Below are 14717 nucleotides of genomic sequence, written 5' to 3'. Positions count from 1 at the left end.
GGGAGTTTCAAGCGGCCTCTTCTTGAACGATCCTTCATGAAAAATGAAGACGGCTCCTCCGCTGTGCTGTGCAGTTACGCTGAAGTGAAATATTTTCATGTTCTGTTTTGTCTGGCCCGGTCTGCCTACTTTTGGGTTGCACTCGGTTAAGGGAGAAATGGGCTGGGCAGCTTTTCAAAGCGTGAGATTACCATGCGGCTCCACATTGTGAATAGCCACACCAGACTCCAGTGGAAGAGGAGGAATTGAGCCTGATGTAGGTGCTGCTGCCTGAGGGCAAAGGGATCTGGAAGACCATCTAACACAGGTCTCTCTCAGACAAACAAAAGTTAAACTAATTACTTCATCTTTAATTTCTACACTTGACTTTTTATTCTCTTTCTCTTGAATTGAACTTGGTTATGCAGGCATAAAAAGTGCTGTGTCGGACATCTGGAATATTAAAGAGGAACATTGCAGTTCTGCAGTTAATGTAGGTAGAACAGGTACAGGAAATGACTGCTCCAGAGTGTTAATATACAGCTCAGTGTTGGTAAGAGCGTAGAGCTGGCAACTCCAAGGTCTTGGATTGAAATCCCACAGGGATCACATAGGCCTACACATTCTAAAAATGAATGCACTCACTGTACTGTAAGTCACTTTGTATTAAAGTGACCGCTAAGTGACATGTATTTATATATTATAGGCCTATTATTACTAAAAGCCATTTTCTGTTGCGGATAGTCTTGAATCTAGCAGAAAAGACAACAGAGTGCTATTCTGCTCTGCAATTCAAAAATCATATGTCGTTAGACTACCTTCTCTGCGTCTGGAATAGACTGAATAAATACGTGGGATGTTTGCTCATAATCTCTTTTAGACTACAGTCCATTAAGAGGACAGAGAGGAGTTTTTAGTATCTGCATCACATGATTGGAACTGTCTGGATAATATTCTAAGGCACAACACATTTATAACATATTTTCAACATTAGTTTTGTGGTTAAAGCATGATGTCATCTAATAAGGAATGTCAATAACAGCTTCATGATTAAACATGCTTGGTCCATTTGCCATGTAATAAATAGTGGTAATGTGTGGTAAGATTTTCACAGCTTCTACTAGCTATCTGGAAAATGTCAAAGCTTGCCTTGGTGGGAGGTTGGGGGTTGTTGGCGTGACTGACAACCTGAAAGAACACTTTATGCAGGGTGCTAGCAGGCCATGTGTAAGGCGTTGCCAGAACAAACAAAATTCATTTCTATTAAGAAACCCTTTTGTTGGCATTTTCGGTGAGGGTAGTGGGTGGGGGGGCTGGGGTGTCCTGGAAATCAAACTCCATTAAACATTTAGCGGGTGGATTTACAACCTAGTCCATCTTCCGTGACAAGGGAGGTGGAGAAAAGTAAAGCGCTGATCCTGAAAAACAAATTGAGAAAAGGATATATAGGGAGATGGAGATCTATCCATAAAATATGTGACTGACTATAGCCCAGTAGTGAGTTATCATATTTGTCCATATAGGAAAAAACAAGCAGAATAAAAATAAAGAAATAAGGGGGGAAAGTGTGTTGGTCAGTTAAAGTAATTCATCAATCATAGTTGCATTATTCATCATATTTATTAGGGTTGTCTAAAGCAATTCATTTCTATGGATTAATTGTAATCACAGAGAAAACTTCTCACAGTGCCTCCCTAGTGCTATACTACTGTAAATATTAATATCACGGTCAGTGGAAAATCATAATCAAATGAGTGCTGAACACCGGATGACCTGAGGATAAGCTTAGAAAATAAAAAGATTTTAAGAACATACAGACATTTTCACAGAAAAAGAAACTGTACACTAAAATAAATCTAGTGACACAAAGATCTTTGGAGGTTTTTATAAAGCAGTCATTGAAACTCCATCCTGTCCACCCCCTGATTCCAGCATCTGGCAATAGTAGGGAGTACTGGGCTCTGATCCTGACATCAAAAAGACCAATCAAAGCCATGGGTACTGAGGAATTGTCCACTATTGGTTCTCTTACAGAGGCCTTGCACAGAGTTTCCAGCGCCCATGTAAACAGGAGCATTCCCTCATTGTGCATTGCATGCCTGCCCCCACTTCCCCACCCAACCTCTGCCAAGGAGAACAGCTACAATATTGGACACTGGACAGGAGTAGTGGGAATTCCAATGAGTTAAAAAAGAGGTCCCACAAGAAATCTGTGCATGTTAACAATGGGCCAGCACTGCACCGTTAATGACACATGAACAACTAAACATTGAACAATAAACACGTACTCATACAGTGCCTTCAGAAACTATTCACAACCCTTGACTTGTTCCACATTTTGTTGTGTTACAGCCTGAATTTAAAATGTATTACATTTAGATGTATTTTCAGTTGCCTACACACAATACCCTATAATGTCAAAGTGGAATTAGGTTTTTCAAAATTGTTACACTTTGGATGGTGTATCAATACACCCAGTCACTTGGAGGGTGTATCAATACACCCAGTCACTACAAAGATACAGGCGTCCTTCCTAACTCAGTTGCCGGAAAGGAAGTAAACCACTCAGAGATTTCACCATGAGGCCAATGGTGAATTTAAAACAGTTAGAGATTTAAATGGCTGTGACAGGCGAAAACTGAGGATGGATCAACAACATTATAGTTACTCCACAATACTAACCTAATTGACAGAGTGAAAAGAAGGAAGCGTGTACAGAATAAAACAATTCCACCCTTTGCCTTGATGACAACTTTGCACACTCTTGGCATTCTCTCAACCAGCTTCACCTGGAATGCTTTTCCAACAGTATTGAAGGAGTTCCCACATATGATGAGCACTTGTTGGCTGCTTTTCCTTCATTCTGCCGTCCGACTCATCCCAAACCATCTCAATTGGGTTGAGGTCGGGTGATTTTGGAGGACAGGTCTGATGCACCACTCCATCCCTCTCCTTCTTGGTCAAATAGCCCTTACACAGCCTTGAGGTGTGTTGGGTCATTATCCTGTTGAAAAACAAATGATAGTCCCACTAAGCCCAAACCAGATGGGATGGCGTATCGCTGCAGAATGCTGTGGTAGCCATGCTGGTTAAGTGTGCCTTGAATTCTAAATAAATCACTGACACTGTCACCAGCAAAGCACCCCCACACCATCACACCTCCTCCTCCATGCTTCACGGTGGGAACCACACATGCAGAGATCATCCGTTCACCTACTCTGCATCTCACAAAGACACAGCGGTTGGAACCAAAAATCTCAAATTTGGACTCATCAGACCAAAGGACAGCTTTCCACCGGTCTAATGTCCATTGCTCGTGTTTCTTGGCCCAAGCAAGTCTCTTCTTCTTATTGGTGTCCTTTAGTAGTGGTATCTTTGCAGCAATTCGACCATGATGGCCTGATTCACGCAGTCTCCTCTGAACAGCTGATGTTGAGATGTATCTGTTACTTGAACTCTGTGAAACATTTATTTGGGCTGCAATTTCTGAGGCTGGTAACTCTAATGAACGTATCCTCTGCAGCAGAGGTAACACTGGGTCTTCCTTTCCTGTGGCGGTCCTCATGAGAGCCAGTTTCATCATAGCGCTTGATGGTTTTTGCGACTCTACTTGAAGAAAGTTGTAGGGCTATCTTTTGTATACCAACCCTACCTTGTCACAACACAACTGATTGGCTCAAACGCATTAAGAAGGAAAGACATTCTACAAATTAACTTTTAAGAAGGCACACCTGTGAATTGAAATGCATTCCAGGTGACTACCTCGTGAAGCTGGTTGAGAGAATACCAAGAGTGTGCAACGCTGTCATCAAGGCATGTCTTCACTATTATTCTACAATGTAGAAAATAGTAAAAATAAAGAAAAACCCTGGAATGAGTAGGTGTGTCCAAACTTTTGACTGGTACTGTATGTAAATTAGATATTTCTGTATTTCATTTTCAATATATTTGCAAAAATTTCTAAAAACATTTTGTTCACTTTCTCATTATGGGGTATTGTGAGTAGATGGGTGAGACAAAAAAGTCAAGGGGTATGAATACTTTCAAAGGCACCGTACATACACATACACCCAAACAAACACGAACACAGACTTACACACATACCACTGGCACCAAGGCAGAGACAAAGAGTGCCTGTACTAAGTGGAGCCCAGTCTTAAGTGTGAGTAGACCAGAGCAGAGTAGAGCAGAGCAGGCGCACTGGGCCTATTAAACGTATGAACCAGGGGTCCTAGACTAAAACGTAACCTCTGGTTTCCCCAGGAGGTCCACCAGACACGGCACGGAGAGAGACGTCTGTCTCTTAATTAACCAGCTGGCAAGGCCTCACGGTCGAACAGGAAAGAGATCCCACTGGTGGGGCCGAGCAATGAGGTATAATACACTCTAAACCTGTTTCTCTTTCGGCCGGCCCTGCACGCCCACTCCTATGCAATAACAGTGTTCTCATGACTCTGCAACACGGGCCATAACACACTGACAGTCCCGTCATTGTTCCCAGGTGGGTAGAGTCACTGCGAGAAATGCCAGTTACTTATACAGTGCTGCATAGAAAGGTGCTGTTCTCCAATCTGGCACTACTAATCAGCTAAAGGCGCCTTCAAAACATATACGTATGTATGCTTGGGTGAGTTTCCAAGTAGAGTAGGGGAGGGAGGTATACTGGATGGATTATATATGGTATGATGTTGGGATTCTGGCACGTGCTGCCTGATGAACAACTGATGTACATTTTCCAAAGGAAGAAGTTATGAGGTGCCAAGTACACTCTTAGAAAAAAAGGTTCCAATAGGGTTCTTCGGCTGTCCTCATAAGAGAACCATTCTTGGTTCCAGGTAAAACCCTTTTTGGTTCCAGGTAGAACCATTTTGGGTTCCATGTAGAAGCCTCTTGTGGAAAGGGTTCTACATGGAACCCAAAACAGTTCTACTTGGAACCAAAGGGGTTCTACCTGAACCAACAAGGGTTCTTCAAAGATTTCTCCTATGGGGACAGCCGAATAATCCTTTTAGGTTCTAGATAGTGAATCCAAGACTGTCGTCAATAATTTGGAAAAACATTTTGAACAACTGCAACTTTTTGGCCCGCATGCAGCGGTGGCTGGGCTGTGGTAGTGTAGTGTATACTCACGCTTGGTGCACCGCTGCGATCCAGAGGCCTTACTCCATCCGTGACAGCACTGCCCTCCACAGACATTCACCCTGCAATAACACCCAGAGACACACAGAGAGAGAGAGAGAGTGCACTGTCACATACCCAAGATCAACTCATACTGGCTAAAACTCACACGCTGGTGGGTCTAGTGAACCACCTGTGCCGCCCAGCCTGAGATAGATCTGGTATTAGGGGTCTCCTTTCATGGGAGGTAAAGCTGGGCGCCCATAGCCTGGTGGCCCCTGCTGAGAGTGTGGGAATGTCCTCACTAATCATACATCTGAGAGTGCTGCGACTGGGGCCCTGCAAATTGAGGTCATGCTCCTGAACACAACAGGATCTGGGCCATTTTGTTTGATTATTTCGTTTCCTTTATTCTTTCAGAATAGTAATTTAAATTGGCTGTTTTTGTTTCTGTCTCTACTGAGTGGATGTTAAGACATTTCTTTCGTATCAACTTGAAAGTTGTTGAACAAAGTTCATAAGTGACACATTGAACATTACATTCATTGGGCTAAATGTCTGAAACAAGTACAGTATTGTATGTGGTTTTAATTTGTCAGAAATATGATCAAATAGCTACCTGAATCAAATTGAATATAGAATGTATTTTAAGTTGCAGACTATTTATTTAATAATGCACACTGAGTGCACAAAACATTAGGAACACCTGCTCTTTCCATGACATAGACTGACCAGGTGAATCCAGGTGAAAGCTATGATCCCTTATCGATGTCACCTGTTAAATCCACTTCAATCAGTGTATATGAAGGGGAGGAGACAGGTTAAAGGAGGATTTTTAAGCCTTGAGACAATTGAGACATGGATTGTGTATGTGTGCCATTCAGAGGGTGAAGGGGCAAGACAAAATATTGAAGTGCCTTTGAATGGGGTATGGTCGTAAGTACCAGGCGCACTGGTTTGAGTGTGTCAAGAACTGCAATGCTGCTAGGTTTTCCACGTTCAACAGTTTCCAATGTGTATCAAGAATGGTCCACCACCCAAAGGACCTCCAGCCAACTTGACACAATTTTGGGAAGCATTGGAGTCAACATCCCTGTGGAACGCTTTCAACATCTTGTAGAGTCCATGCCCCGACACATTGAAGCCTTTCTGAGGGCAAAAGGGGGTGCTACTCAATATTAGGATGGTGTTCCTAATGTTTTGTACACAGTGTATATTTAACAACCCTAAGACTATACTGTCTGATCATGTTGATGATGACAGTGAAAGTTGTAGGCCAGTCTTATAGCAAGTTCCTTTACCAGGTGCCAGGCATGCCTATACTGTAAGCTACTGTACAGTAAGATGACCAAACAACATTAGATATTTTATAACAAACCACATTTCCATCCAAGAGGATAAGTAGCCTATAGTCAGATTCACTCTTCTGTAACATCAACTTTTTTTCAGAGACCCAGAGGTTATCTTACCCTGACATTTTCATTTGGTGACTCTGTTGAACGTTGTGGCTGGTGCGCCGAATGACTTGCTGATGCTGCGTAAACTGTGTGTCCTGGCGAAGCGGGATCGGGTTCGCTTGGTTACCCATCCTACGGGTTCGGGCCTGGCCACCGTAACTGGCCGAGAGCTCCACATTGTAGGCGTGGGGTTGTCCCGTGGCACCGGAGCGCGAAGAAATGGAACTCACATGTACTCTGTCCGTCCCGCTCGGTCCTGGCTGCAACACGTAGTATCTCCTAAAGCCACTCTGATCGGTGGAGACAAATGCCAGTGAAATGAATAAACCTATAGAAAATAAGAGGTCCCATCTGATCCAAGCCATATCCACTCCGTATCCGCGTAAAGACAATAGACTTTTTGGAAACTGTATATTAAATTCCTTGAAGAAGGTCCGTATCTGGAAAATAAAAACTCCTGTGACTTTATCGCGAGTAAAACAGTTATATATCCCTGAGCATATTCGTCTATGCTTCGCCTTCCAACCCGAATTAAAAACAATAACTAAAAACGTAGGCTTAACTTTAAAAAGTAAAAAATAAAATAGGGCATGTAAAAACCTGATTATGGGTCTAAAACTGAATAAAGCACTGCTTTATCCCTGCGCAGGGTAGAAGGGGGAGCTGGGCAGCAGATGTTACGGCTGCTATGGCTACGTTTGTGCAATACTTTACCCTGCAGATGCGATTGAAAACTCTTTTAAAAGTTTCACTGTGTAAGGGCAGGAGTTAGTGTCAGAACTGAACAGCCAATCTCCGGCAGACATGACGTCAGAAGTGGGACGCTTATTGGAACACACTTGTGGGGCTGAACCCTAAAAAAAATGTTTAGAGTGCGTAGTGTTCCTATAGTCGCCAAAGATCTAAAGAAAATCTATTCCTGAAGACGCATGAACTGTGCTGTCACTGTGCTGTCGGCAGGAGCGCGCGCTCATCAAAGTGACAGAAGGCATAAACCTTGTTGTCCAGCAAGTTCATGAGTGATAGGAGTATAAATACACGCTTATAAGAATGACCCGTTATAAAATAATACACACCCAATAAGCCACGTGTAATGTGTAATACTGTGTAATACTAATAATATGTAACGTTTCTTCATTCATTCATATTTATAAATAACATAAATATATATTTAAAGTACATGCTGTCATAGTCCTCTATCTCATTGTTACTTCGGTCCCATATACTCCTGCATAAATCAGATAGGAACAACCATGCGACAAGTAATTAATAAAGCCATGTGCGCACCATTATTCATCCAACAACCCACATGAGTTGACCACAGTTGCGCAGCGGGCCATTTCTGGGAGCTTCTCATTTTTCATGCTTATCCCTAGTTACTGTCCTCCTACACTGCAGGGTTACCAGCGACCCCTGGGTAAATTGTTCAGCAGTGACTCATTATTCCATTGAGGACTGCAGAGGATATTCCAGTACAGGAGTGAGTTCATTGAAGACATACTATAGCACACACACAGCGGTTTTGAGGACCTCCACCCAGATGAACATAAACCCCATTGAGTCATTGTGTGTGCTTTGGAAAACATACAAAGTAGCATTAAGTCTTATGATGTTGGCTCTCGAGTGGTATCTAATTGTTTTCTTGAAACCTCTATGTCCCCCATTGAGTTTTAAGTGGGCAAATACTTGATATCATGGTGTCATACACTTATTTATAGATTTAAAAAAGAAGGCCACAAGAATCTTCCCTCCAGAATGTGAAAAACGTTGTCGGGAAACGTTGCTCTGAATTTGACACACAAGGGGTGCTGGTAACCAGAGCTCAGTGTCTGTGGAGCAGCATCCTCAGAGAAGGGGACAGATATGTGGTGAAAGACAGGGCGGGGCACATGTGTAATCACCAATGATGCAATTTCAAAAAGCTGGGCAGAAATGCAATCCTCCAGTCACTGATTAAATCTGGGTCAGCCTCATGCCCCAGAAGAGCACATATGACCAGGAAACAGTCATCCAGGATGATCAAGGACAGAAGTCAGAAATGAATGTATGCACACTACTTTAATTCACTCTGGATAAGAGCATCTTCTAAATGACTTATGTGTAAGATGCTTCTGGAAAACATTAAAGTCATAGTAAGTCTGTGGGAAGGGACAAACATAGACATGCACAAGTTGTATGCAAAATGTGAATGTTGGGGTCTTTGTTTCAGTGAGCTTTCAGGTCACACATTTACTATAAAGAATGTTACTCTGATAAAGGTTCTGATAAACCTTTTGCAATCGAGTCCTCGCCCTAGGTCGTCCTGACCAAAAACTGCTCATAGTGATGATCAGTTCCTTACTGTTAATTCATACCACTTAATGAATAACATGAAATGTGATGTAATTTTGGTGTTCCTCGTTGGCAATGACCTCACCATCGAACTTCAGCTGCAGTTGGAACTTTATGAGGATGTTGTCAGGTTGTTACTGAGAAACACCAGGAATGTTGAAAAGAAACAGGAGGCTGAGGCTGAACAAGCATTCTTTTTCCCTGCTTCAAAGGGAGGCCTCTCCAAACGTCTGATGTCATGGCAGCAAATCAGTGTAATGATGTTTGTCCATGAATACAATTTGGAAGTTATATAACCATTAGCAGGCAGATATTTATGACTATATTTTCCCTGTGTCTGCTGGATATATGATTGTATTTATTTTACCTTTATTTAACTAGGCAAGTCAGTTAAGAACAAATTCTTATTTACAATGACGGCCTACACCGGCCAAACCTGGACGACGCTGGACCAATTGTGCGCCGCCCTGTGGGACTCCCAATCACGTCCGGTTGTGATACAGCCTGGATTCAAACCAGGGGGTCTGTAGTGACGCCTCAAGCACTGAGATGCAGTGCCTTAGACCGCTGCGCCACTTGGGAGCCATGTAATGGTGTATGATAGTAAATAATGACAACACACTCGTAACGACCATTATTGAACATTTTTATTAAATGACTGACATTTTGGCCCAGAAATCTGGTTTTGATCGAGTGGTTTTGTATGCAAACAAATTGTGTGATCAAAAACGGTGGAAAATATGGAATGTATACATAGGGGCGATGCACACTTCTTTCCCAATCCAGAAATTGTCACCAAATCAAAAAAAAAAGAAGAAAAGAATAACATTCATGAAAGAGGACTACAGCTGTGACATAACACATGTCCATACAGTGAGGGAAAAAAGTATTTGATCCCCTACTGATTTTGTACAGTGGGGAAAAAAAGTATTTAGTCAGCCACCAATTGTGCAAGTTCTCCCACTTAAAAAGATGAGAGAGGCCTGTAATTTTCATCATAGGTACACGTCAACTATGACAGACAAAACGAGCTGAGATTAGGAGCACACTCTTAAAGGGAGTGCTCCTAATCTCAGTTTGTTACCTGTATAAAAGACACCTGTCCACAGCAGCAATCAATCAATCAGATTCCAAACTCTCCACCATGGCCAAGACCAAAGAGCTCTCCAAGGATGTCAGGGACAAGATTGTAGACCTACATAAGGCTGGAATGGGCTACAAGACCATCGCCAAGCAGCTTGGTGAGAAGGTGACAACAGTTGGTGCGATTATTCGCAAATGGAAGAAACACAAAATAACTGTCAATCTCCCTCGGCCTGGGGCTCCATGCAAGATCTCACCTCGTGGAGTTGCAATGATCATGAGAACGGTGAGGAATCAGCCCAGAACTACACGGGAGGATCTTGTCAATGATCTCAAGGCAGCTGGGACCATAGTCACCAAGAAAACAATTGGTAACACACTACGCCGTGAAGGACTGAATTCCTGCAGCGCCCGCAAGGTCCCCCTGCTCAAGAAAGCACATATACATGCCAGTCTGAAGTTTGCCAATGAACATCTGAATGATTCAGAGGAGAACTGGGTGAAAGTGTTGTGGTCAGATGAGACCAAAATTGAGCTCTTTGGCATCAACTCAACTCGCCGTGTTTGGAGGAGGAGGAATGCTGCCTATGACCCCAATAACACCATCCCCACCGTCAAACATGGAGGTGGAAACATTATGCTTTGGGGGTGTTTTTCTGCTAAGGGGACAGGACAACTTCACCGCATCAAAGGAACGATGGACGGAGCCATGTACCGTCAAATCTTGGGTGAGAACCTCCTTCCCTCAGCCAGGGCATTGAAAATGGGTCGTGGATGGGTATTCCAGCATGACAATGACCCAAAACACACGGCCAAGGCAACAAAGGAGTGGCTCAAGAAGAAGCACATTAAGGTCCTGGAGTGGCCTAGCCAGTCTCCAGACCTTAATCCCATAGAAAATATGTGGAGGGAGCTGAAGGTTCGAGTTGCCAAACGTCAGCCTCGAAAACCTTAATGACTTGGAGAAGATCTGCAAAGAGGAGTGGAACAAAATCCCTCCTGAGATGTGTGCAAACCTGGTGGCCAACTACAAGAAACGTCTGACCTCTGATTGCCAACAAGGGTTTTGCCACCAAGTACTAAGTCATGTTTTGCAGAGGGGTCAAATACTTATTTCCCTCATTAAAATGCAAATCAATTCATAACATTTTTGACATGCGTTTTTCAGGATTGTTTTGTTGTTATTCTGTCTCTCACTGTTCAAATAAACCTACCATTAAAATTATAGACTGATTATGTTTTTTTCAGTGGGCAAACGTACAAAATCAGCAGGGGATCAAATACTCACTGTACTAACAATAAGGCAAGCGTGGTTGTATGATCATAAGGCTTCATCTTTGTACAATTTATGATTGTACAAATTTCGTGATTTCTATAGATTCCGCAGAGTTCATAACATGATTGTTCTACTGGAAAGGTGTGTATTTTTGATGACCTGCAGGGTTGAGCTAGCATTCCTCAACCATGCTTTATACAACATAAACAGCACATGCCTCAAAGGGGGGGGACTATAAAAAAATTACACTGTGTACATACAAGTGTATCAAGTTAAGTCATTCCTTTGGCAGTCCTTTACAGTTACAGTCCTTTGGCATGTAAAGTCCTCTTGGTAAGGACAAGGGTGATGGGTGCAAGTCCCCTGACAGTGTCTGTTGTAGCAATGTCTGCTCTGGGACAAGTTTGCTGTAGGAGGTCCTTAGAGGTGTGTCTATAGTGAGGCATTCATGCTGATTAGCAGCGCAGCTGACCACTTTGGTCCTGCAGCTCCGTGATAAGCTGTTCAAGCTCTTTGACATCATCACTCAGGTCGCCATGGATCTCCCCAGTAGCAACATATGTGTGCAGTTGCTGAGGAGAAACGGTGTAAAGAAATACAATTACTACATTTGGTTATAAGTTATCGCAAAAAACAATCGAGGTCGGTGAAGTATTAATGACTTGATGTGAGCAGTCCGATACATCTGTATTATGTGGTGGGGTGTTGGCATGAAGGCCAAGTATTTTGTACTGTACCTTGGCTTTGATGGTGAGGCTTCTCAGGCTGAGACGAGTGGAGGACAACATCTGCAATGCCTCTTGGGGGTTACTCTTCTTTTTACTACAGCTGAGGGTCACTGTGAACCCATAAATGTGAGAAATAGAGACAGAAAATACCTATTAGCACATAAATATTTGTGATTAAGAGACAGAGAAACTGGTTACAAATGACGGAGTCACCCATGATTCACCAAATTATATTTTGACGGAAGAAACAAAGTACTTTAAGCATATGTTTTCGTTTCAGTCACCTCCATCTCCTCTAACTGAAGCAAATTGTAGAGATTTTTTTTCTATTGATAATGTCAAATTAACAGCCATACAGAAAGACTCATGTGAAGGTGAAATTACAGAGGAGGAACTTCTGGATGCAATTAAATACTTTAAATCCGGGAAAACTCCAGGGTTGGATGGCATACCAGTCGAGGTATACCAAACCTTCTTTGATATACTCAGAGGACCGTTATTAGCATGTTTTAATCACTCCTATGTAAATGGTAGATTATCAGACACTCAAGAAGAAGGTCTGATTTCATTATTACTGAAACTGGATACAAGTGGAAAATATAAAGATCCAGTCCATTAAAAAAAATTGGTGGCCCCTTACACTTCAAAATTCTAGCAAAATGTATAGCGCATAGAATAAAAAAAGGTATTGTTGGACATTATTCATTCTTATCAGACAGGTTTTTTACATGGGCGATACATTGGAGATAATATGAGGCAAGTACTGGAAACAATAGAACACTATGGAAAATCTGGGAAACCAGGCCTACTATTCATAGCAGACTTCGAAAAGGCATTTGATAAAGTACGACTGGGGTTTATATATAAATGCCTGGAGCATTTCAATTTTGGTCAATCTCTTATAAATTGGGTTAAAATCATGTATAGTAACCCTAGGTGTAAAATAGTAAATAATGGCTATTTCTCAGAAAGTTTTAAACTGTCAAGAGGAGTGAAACAAGGTTGTCCACTATTGGCATATCTATTTATTATTGCCATCGAGATGTTAGCTATTAAAATCAGATCCAACAATAATATCAAGGGATTAGAAATCCAGGGCTTAAAAACAAAGGTGTCATTGTACGCTGATGATTCATGTTTTCTTTTAAATCCACAACTTGAATCCCTCCACAGCCTCATAGAGGATCTAGATACATTTTCGAACCTCTCTGGATTACAACCAAATTATGATAAATGTACTATATTATGTATTGGATCACAAAAAAAAAAAAAAAATGTACATTACCTTGTAGTTTACCAATAAAATGGTCTGATGGTGATGTGGATATACTCGGAATACATATCCCAAATGAAATAAATGATCTCACTCCAATACATTTTAATAGAAAGTTAGCAAAAATAGATAAGATCTTGCTACCATGGAAAGGTAAATACCTGTCAATTTGTGGAAAAATCACCCTGATTAACTCTTCAGTATTATCCCAGTTTACCTATTTGCTTATGGTTTTACCTACGCCTAGCGAACAGTTTTTTAAATTATATGAGAAAAAAAGATTCCATTTTATTTGGAACGGCAAGCCAGACAAAATTAAACAGGCCTATTTATATAATGAATATGAATTCGGAGGACAGAAATTATTAAATATTAAAGCATTAGACCTATCACTAAAAGCTTCAGTCATACAAAAATTATACTTAAATCCAAACTGGTTCTCTAGCAAACTAGTAAGATTGTCTCACCCAATGTTCAAGAAGGGACTTTTTCCCTTTATTCAGATTACAACCCCTCACTTTCAGGTATTTGAAAAGGAAATCATCTCCCAAATATCACTATTTCTAAAACAAGCCATAGAAAGTTGGTTGCAATTTCAATTTAATCCTCCAGAAATGACAGAACAAATATTGCAACAAATATTGTGGTTAAACTCAAATATACTAATTGATAAAAAACCGTTCTTTTTTGAGAAAATGTTTAAAAAAGGTATAATCTTCGTAAATGATATTATCGGTAGGAATGGTGGAGTTATGTCGCACATGCAGCTGACAGAAACATATGGAAATGTCTGCTCTACCCAAAATTACAACCAAATAATTGCAGCATTATCGCAAAAATGGAAGAGGAAAGTGGAAGGAGGAAAAAGTAAGAACTTGTCTGTCAGCCTTGCATTAAAGAACATAATTGGTTAAAGAAAATTGTGATAAATAAAAAAGTTTACCAGTTTCATTTAAGGACCAAAAGATTGACAGCCGATAGAATGTTATTTGTATGAGGGATACAATCTTCCCAGCTCTGCAGATTTGGCTGTGAAGAGACAGAATTATTAGATAATTTGTTTTGGTACTGTCCATTTGCAGCTTGTTTCTGGACACAGGTCCAGGAATGGCTGAAGGACTGCAATATTTGCATGGAGCTGACCCTGCAGATAGCACTACTGGGTGATCTGAAAAGTCATAGTCAATCGATCAATAATATAATAATACTTTTAGCAAAAATGTTTATTTTCAATTCACAAACTGTAGAAACAATGAGAATAGAAAGGTTCAGAACTTTTGTAAAACATCACAGTACAGTTGAAAAATATATGTCAAATAGAAATCCAATATGGATGGTGGTAAGAGATAGATGGGAGGTGTTGAATGGAGATGAAGGATGGGACTAATAACAACAAGATAACTAGTGTAAGACATGCTGTGTCCATAATAAGTATATAGGTTATACAGTCGTATGAAAAAGTTTGGGCACCC

At 41.3% G+C, this 14717-nt stretch overlaps 1 protein-coding gene and 1 pseudogene across 4 annotated transcripts in view; both read right to left on the bottom strand.

Moving 5' to 3' along the window:
- The window catches only part of LOC121570217 (latent-transforming growth factor beta-binding protein 1-like), a 153319-nt gene extending 146045 nt beyond the window's left edge, over window positions 1-7274 (bottom strand). For all 4 annotated transcript variants that reach the window (XM_041881703.1, XM_045221705.1, XM_045221703.1 and 1 more), the window contains exons 1-2: window positions 6567-7274; window positions 5110-5180 (exon numbers count right to left, since the gene is read on the bottom strand). In XM_041881703.1, coding sequence (XP_041737637.1) covers window positions 5110-5180; window positions 6567-6919 — 424 coding nt within the window. In that variant the 5' untranslated portion in view covers window positions 6920-7274. The remainder of the gene's footprint in view (window positions 1-5109; window positions 5181-6566) is intronic.
- Window positions 7275-11184: 3910 nt separating this feature from the next.
- LOC121570206 overlaps window positions 11185-14717 on the bottom strand; it is a 167232-nt pseudogene continuing 163699 nt past the window's right edge.

The sequence above is a fragment of the Coregonus clupeaformis genome, chromosome 1 (genome assembly GCF_020615455.1).
Source record: "Coregonus clupeaformis isolate EN_2021a chromosome 1, ASM2061545v1, whole genome shotgun sequence".
Lineage (NCBI taxonomy): Eukaryota > Metazoa > Chordata > Actinopteri > Salmoniformes > Salmonidae > Coregonus > Coregonus clupeaformis.
The sequence above is the reverse complement of the archived record's forward strand: the minus strand, read 5'-3'. Positions and strand labels throughout refer to the sequence as shown.